General features: G+C 51.4%; 1 protein-coding gene across 1 annotated transcript; it reads right to left on the minus strand.

The window, feature by feature from the left end:
* Positions 1-1,019: 1,019 nt before the first annotated feature.
* Positions 1,020-6,351, minus strand: LOC137423366 (chromobox protein homolog 8). Its single transcript, XM_068110435.2, has 5 exons — positions 5,766-6,351; positions 5,572-5,615; positions 4,523-4,588; positions 4,337-4,403; positions 1,020-2,797 (listed from the first exon to the last, which is right to left on the minus strand). Exons 1-5 carry the CDS (start codon positions 5,832-5,834, stop codon positions 2,126-2,128), a joined length of 918 nt encoding a protein of 305 aa, XP_067966536.1. The 5' UTR covers positions 5,835-6,351; the 3' UTR covers positions 1,020-2,125.
* Positions 6,352-7,139: the final 788 nt, after the last annotated feature.

The raw sequence follows: 7,139 nt of genomic DNA on the forward strand, positions 1-7,139 counted from the left end.
GCAATAATGGTCATATACGCCATGCATATATGCACAGTGTATGCATATCGAACAGGTTATCATTGTGTCCAAATAGGTATTTGGCTGCACAAACACACACACACTCTCCTGTGAAAGCACATGACTCTCGCAGCAGACTTGTATAAATGACCTTGAGGTGATGGGAGACGTACAAGATCCGTCGCGGTTCCAGTTCTTCTCGCTGAACTCCATTTTAAGCTTCAGGCTTCTCACACTGGTGAAGACTCGACGCAGCCGTACATCACCACAGTCATTACCTGGAGTGCAAGGCTAGCTCTCATCGTTTTTCATGCAACGCATTCTCAAACAAGTGCAGCATTCACCCGACTCGGAGCTGTGGGACAAACGTCCAACTTTGCTCATTTATGCGAGGAGCCATTACAGCTTGTCAGAGGAGTGGACTCCATCATCAAGCTGTCGGACGCATTGTTTAGTGCGAACCAACGGAGGTGTAAAAGTGAAGGCAGGGTCGAGGTGCTGTGTAGTTCAGAGGAACATGTGTTCCAACTGTACCTGGTCTCCTGCAATCAATGAATTTCGTATTATTTCAACTTGCGGTTCGTTCTTCGCACAGCGAGGCGTTTCGGTTGATAAAACAGAGTGCTCTCCATGAGACGCCATCATCAAGCTGTCGGACGCATTGTTTAGTGCAAACCAACGGAGGTGTAAAAGTGAAGGAACGGTTGAGATGCTGGGTAGTTCAGAGGAACATGTGTTCCAACTGAACCCAGTCTCCTGCAATCAATGAATTTCGTATTATTTCAACTTGCGGTTCGTTCTTCGCACAGCAAGGCATTTCTGTTGATAAAACAGAGCGCTCTCTGTGAGACGCCATCAGTAGCCATTTCATGTCCCATGCCTTTACGGTGTCCAGTTCAGGAAAAGGCCCTTCAAAAGGGATAATATTCCGCCTTGTGGATCCTATTACGGGGCGAAGGACGACCCGTCTCGTGCTGGATGTTCGTCACACCCACGAGCGGACTGGAGGTAAACACAACTGCACGTTCATTCAACATTTATTACGAATGTTTGTCCACATTGACGCATCTGGATTAGCAGTACACTTCTTCTACATGTCAGCTGACATAAGGAACACACAAAATTAATAACGATCCCCTGCAATCGTACTGTCATCATCTCTCTTAACCCGCACTATACCGGTATTTCCTATGGATCGCCTTCCAAACTTTCAGTAAAAACTTTGGCTCCACCTTCGTGTACAAAAACTTTCAAACCCAACTTAGTGGAAACGCTATGCTCTCAGGGTTAAATCCCTTTCACTTCCACTACTCCCCTCTGCTCCATCCCCCTTCCCTCAAACCCATATCCACCAAGACTGACACATTTATGATATAAACTTCTGTAAACTCAGATAACTTATCAGCCAATTGATCCGCCAGCGAAGGGCGGGAATGGGATCAGTGGAGAGGCAGGTGGACCGTCCTCACGACACAAGGGCGATCGAGCGGAATGCAGACGCGCACTCTTTTGTGGAATATACTCGATGTGTACAAACACAAAACACCGAAGAGAGATAGAAACCAAAAAAAACACGACTCGCTGTTTCTTTAAGTAAAGTCTGGCGTGAAATATAAAACCGGAAACCGAGTAAATAATATAAACGTTTTACGTATTTCTATTGCAGTTTATATTATAAAATACGCTTTCGACGTAAGCACGACAGACTGTTGTTGCACAGATTGGCGCTGGAGTACCTACAGCGAGTGGTACACGAGTGGTACATTTGCAACGCTGTGTACACCCAGCACCTGCGTCCGACGTGACGATGAATGCTCAATCTCGTGGGTTTCATGATAACAATCATCGAACAAGATGCACCTGATATACCTACTGATTGAGGGTTCCACTTGCCATCTAGAGTATATAGGGAAACACACCGGAATGCAAACTGCACGTTTTAAACAGGTGGACACTTTTAAAGGTATATGCAAATCACCAACGTATATTTTGAAGTAACCTCGTGTATTGTTTAATGATAGAATTATAAGCATCTACTCGAAGCAGCTTACTCCATTTTCAGTTAAATAGCAGCTTAAAGGATCGATTGGACCAAACGGCGATGTTGGGGGGACCCCATCGTGGCTCAGCCGGACGGAGGGTTCTCCCGTTCTTTAAAGAAACCTTCCACAGTGAAAGATTCTTTGAATGTGACCGTGATCAGGTTGGCTGTGACATCGGTCACGATCACATTGTGGAGGAGCATGCCGGGGGGGTTCCACCTGGACTCTGCTTGCCACGTGTTTGCCGCTCCGACCCCTTGGGATGCTGGGAGTCCCTCTGTTTCGGCGACGGCGGTCGCGATGCGAACCGAGGCCCTTAGACGTCTCAAGTCCATCGTTCCCTCCCCTCGCTCGTTCTTCCGCCATCTTCGTCTCCAATCGACGCGTCTCTTCGCTCGCCGCGTCGTCTTGCCGTTCACGGGTCTTTCTTTTCGCCTCCGCCGCAGCACTGCGTCTATGCTGCCCACGTCTATCTCCTGTCCCGAGGACCCATCACGTGCAGCGGCGTTTACATCGTAAGAATTCCGGTCGAGACGCGATGCCGTCGCCGCTTCGTCATCACCGTTGTGGCCCTCGGTGTACAGTGGCTTGGGCGAGTTGGCCTCTAGCTCGGCGCTCGCTCGCTCAAGGCGTTCATCCTCGGCCGCGGAATCGTGGTCGGAGTCGCTGAGCGGACCGGGAGAGACCGGCAGGGTTCGCAGTGGAAGAGGATTGCAGGACTCGCTGCTCACCGAAGCACCAGCGAAAGCAGGAAGCTACGAGAGGAGACAATGAGCGTTGTAGGCCATGAGCCCACGTTTTCCACACAAGTTATCACTGCACAGGTTCCATTTTATCAGTTGAAAATTTACAAATGTCTGCTAACCACCATGGCAAGCATTTCGGGCATCAGCCCTTCATCGGAGCAACAGGGAAGAAGTGGTATCGTTCGAATTGTCCGCCAACGCAGACCAACTCCAGCTATGCCAAAGTTTAATATGCTACACATTGTCACTACACAGTTAATCACTGCTAATGAAATGGTCAACAAGGAAAACGTGTACACCGAGGCACCAGGTAAAGTTGCACAATAATTGCCACGATGATCACACCTATTAAAATGCCAGTCATTGTTACCTTTGGTACTCCCCTGGATACACATATCTATCAGCTTGTTCAGTGATAAGCTATGTTTGCAATGTGGGCGATTACATGACAAGGTAAATGACAAAAAGAAGCACCGCAGTGTCTGGCTCAAGGTAAATGACAAAAAGAAGCACCGCAGTGTCTGGCTCAAGGTAAATGACAAAAAGAAGCACCGCAGTGTCTGGCTCAAGGTAAATGACAAAAAGAAGCACCATAGAGTCTGGTTCAAGGTAAATGACAAAAATAAGCACCTCAGAGTGAGTCTGGCTCAAGGTAAATGACGAAAAGAAGCACTGCAGAGTCTTGCTCAAGGTAAATGACAAAAAGAAGCACCGCAGTGTCTGGCTCAAGGTAAATGACAAAAAGAAGCACCGCAGAGTCTGGCTCAAGGTAAATGACAAAAAGAAGCACCGCAGAGTGAGTCTGGCTCAAGGTAAATGACAAAAAGAAGCACCGCAGAGTGAGTCTGGCTCAAGGTAAATGACGAAAAGAAGCCCCGCAGAGTCTGGCTCAAGGTAAACGCATGAAAACTCACATGTGTAGGATGATTTCAACGGGGCGTCTCGTTTATGAATACAGTACAAACACCACGTACAGTGTTTGAGAGAGCACAAGCGGAATTCCCAACACGACATTCCCAACACGTGTTGAGCATTTTCCAAATCTAAGTGCCATCCGGCAATTGCAAATGGCTGTCAACGCTTTCACATCAGCCTTTAGTTGAAGGAAGCGCATTCGATTCTGGGGATTTCACTCTCAATTTGGGCACAAAACGGTGAGCGAGCCTCGACTCGAGAACGTTCCAGGGGTCCGATTGGTTTCCGGGTTGTGCTCACGCTTCGGACTCATCCTGCTGTCAACGGTGACCGTTTCACCTTGTACAGAGAAGCTGCTGCTTGTCTGCCGAGTTTATTGTGCGATCGGGAAGCCGTATGAAGCCAGAGGACGAGGCACAGCAAAGAGGACATAAAAATAAATGGAGCATGGGTTTGCATTTCATACCTTCGATTCCTTAGGTATGTCATGTCCGACTAAAGGCTTGCAGGTGATTTTCTATACACACACACACACACACACACACACACACACACACACACACACACACACACACACACACACACACACACACACACACACACAGTCTTGTGATGGTTTGTGCATGCACGCACCTGCAGCACGAGGCGCCGTGCCTTCGGACCCCGCCGGCGGAATCCCAGATTGCGTTCCCGCTGCTCCCTGCAAGACACAGTCACAAACATCGCTCCTCCATACACGGAACTAACACCTGCTTCTTACAGTGTCAACAGATCCGTGTACCAAATTCCCCTGATACTCCGAAACCGTCTCACGCTCACCTCTCCTCAAAAGCGATGACGAGACGTGGGTCCAGGATGTTTTCCTCCGGCTCCCAGGTATTGTACCTGTATATGACATTCAGAGAGGAGACTGGTAGCGGGAGAGGGACATGTCCATGTTTTTGTCTGCATACATCTTTTTCACAGGTGAGTCTGGTCACCCGTACACCCTCCCCTCCACCACCCACCCTCATGCATCCCCACCACGAGTGCAAGCACCGAGCCCCGGCATCCCCGGGGTATAGCGATTATCGATCACCATCCCCGGGGTACAGCGAGTATCGATCACCATCCCCGGGGTATAGCGAGTACCGATCACCATCCCCGGGGTATAGCGAGTACCGATCACCATCCCCGGGGTATAGCGAGTACCGATCACCATCCCCGGGGTATAGCGAGTACCGATCACCATCCCCGGGGTATAGCGAGTACCGATCACCATCCCCGGGGTATAGCGAGTACCGATCATCATCCCCGGGGTATAGCGAGTACCGAACACCATCCCCGGGGTATAGCGAGTACCGATCACCATCCCCGGGGTACAGCGAGTACCGATCACCATCCCCGGGGTATAGCCAGTACCGATCACCATCCCCGGGGTATAGCGAGTACCGATCACCATCCCCGGGGTATAGCGAGTACCGATCACCATCCCCGGGGTATAGCGAGTACCGATCACCATCCCCGGGGTATAGCGAGTACCGATCACCACCCCCGGGGTATAGCGAGTACCGATCACCATCCCCGGGGTATAGCGAGTACCGATCACCATCCCCGGGGTATAGCGAGTACCGATCACCATCCCCGGGGTATAGCGAGTACCGATCACCATCCCCGGGGTACAGCGAGTACCGATCACCAAGAACGTCACGACTCCCCCCCAACCCCCAACTCCCCTCTCCCCTACAGGTGGTGGGGGGCGCCAGTACTTTGCAAATAAACATCGAGAACACGAGTAGTTCATTTGCCTCTGGCTCCGAGTGGACGCACACACGACGTACGTACCGGAACAAGAGCAAGAGGTGCGTATTAAACATCCGTGTACTCACTTGGGCGTCCATCCTTTCCATTTCACCAGATACTGCAATCTGCCCTGGGAACAGCAACACACGCACAAGGCACGCCGAGGCGTGGGTGGGAAACGTCAGCAGGCGCTCGGTGCCGAGACCGAACGGGCCCGATAGCTCGGCCGAGGCAGCGCCATCCCGGGCGGGCAACGACGCGGGAGCGCGGCCGCTCTTACCTTCCGGATTCTCCTTTTCTGGATGCTCTCGACGGCGAACACTCGCTCTCCCACCGCGGAAAGCTCCATGTCTCCCGCAGGCGGCCATGCAGGCACCGGGCCGGCGGCTGGCGCGTCCGCACGCCGAGTATTTTTAGTGCTGCGTAATGTTTTCCAATGCGGCGGCTCGGACACGCTCCGTGCTCGACGCCAATCTTCCTCCGGTCGCCGATGGAGCAACACTTTTCGACTGTGACGTCACGCGCTTATTGATATACTGTACTCGGGCTTTTTATAGCGACTCCGACGATGAAGTATAGATATGACGCAATAAAATCCCACCGATGGGTTTGTTTTGTTTTTCCTTCTCTTTACACCGGTACACGGCGACCTCTCATCGCGACCTTCTCTCTGTCCCGCCCTCGGGTCGCTCTTGTCTGGCTGGGGGTCGCGCGCGTGTCGAAATGCGCGCTGCGGTCTGCGCGCGGTCCCGGCGGTACTGCGGGCGGAGCTCACGGTTACGTACTGGGGGGGGGGGGGGAGGGGGCGGAAAGGATATCACGTACAGTGGGCACGACGCGGACACACCATGCCACCCTGCCGGGGCGGGGACAAGGTGCTTGGCGTTGAGCCTTGAGCAACGCGCAGGAGCCCTGCGGGGGTAAATGATGGGGTGGGGGTCGTGGTGGGCGGGGCAGGGAGTTCCAGTATTTGGGGCGTGGCCTCGTGGTCGCGCGCTGGCCGCTGCATCTCATTTCGACATTTGACGTCGATACACCGTCATGGAATTCAAATGGTCATTTAATATGTACCTGACCTTACTCGTGCTGAACTTGCCGCAGGTAAATGTTTATTAAACGGAAATGTATACATATATATATATATCTTCAACATGAAACGTCATATCAATTGGACCTTGTCAAAAGGAACATTCATTGCAGTACGAAGCGCAGTAAAGCTGACGTTTCGGCTGTGAGCCCTTCATCGGAGCAAGACAGGGAAGTTAAAGAAGAACCTGTTGTTTGTCCGATGGGCTTAAATGGCAGAAACGTCAGCTTTACTGTGCTTCCCACGGCGGTTCGCATAATATATACCTTTATCCGACACACCGTTGGAACCGTTCACCGAAGCAGACGGATACTCTCACCTTGATGGTGTATTGTTCCAGGACGTGCCTTGGTCACTTTGATCACGAGTTGTTTGTGCACGGGAAAGCACGTGATCATCACTCAGGTCTGGGGAATGGGCGACGTTGGACAAATTACTCCCTTTCGAAATGAGCATCAGTAATCAGGATACGCCCCGAGTTAAAGGGCGATCATTAGTCCATCAATTACTTGCAAATATTAACTGCAGTACCTACATCACGTGATTATACATTACTTACAAAATTGA

This window comes from Myxine glutinosa, chromosome 3, assembly GCF_964187855.1.
Source record: "Myxine glutinosa chromosome 3, kmMyxGlut1.1, whole genome shotgun sequence".
NCBI classification, from domain to species: Eukaryota; Metazoa; Chordata; class Myxini; order Myxiniformes; family Myxinidae; genus Myxine; species Myxine glutinosa.

Coding starts and splice junctions, on each gene's coding strand:
- LOC137423366 (XM_068110435.2), bottom strand. CDS start 5,834: ATGGAGCTTTCCGCGGTGGGAGAGCGAGTGTTCGCCGTCGAGAGCATC. Junction 4,404..4,522: donor GTCATCGCTTTTGAGGAGAG/GTGAGCGTGAGA, acceptor TGTGTCTTGCAG/GGAGCAGCGGGAACGCAATC. Junction 2,798..4,336: donor CACGGCGCCTCGTGCTGCAG/GTGCGTGCATGC, acceptor CTCCTCTCGTAG/CTTCCTGCTTTCGCTGGTGC.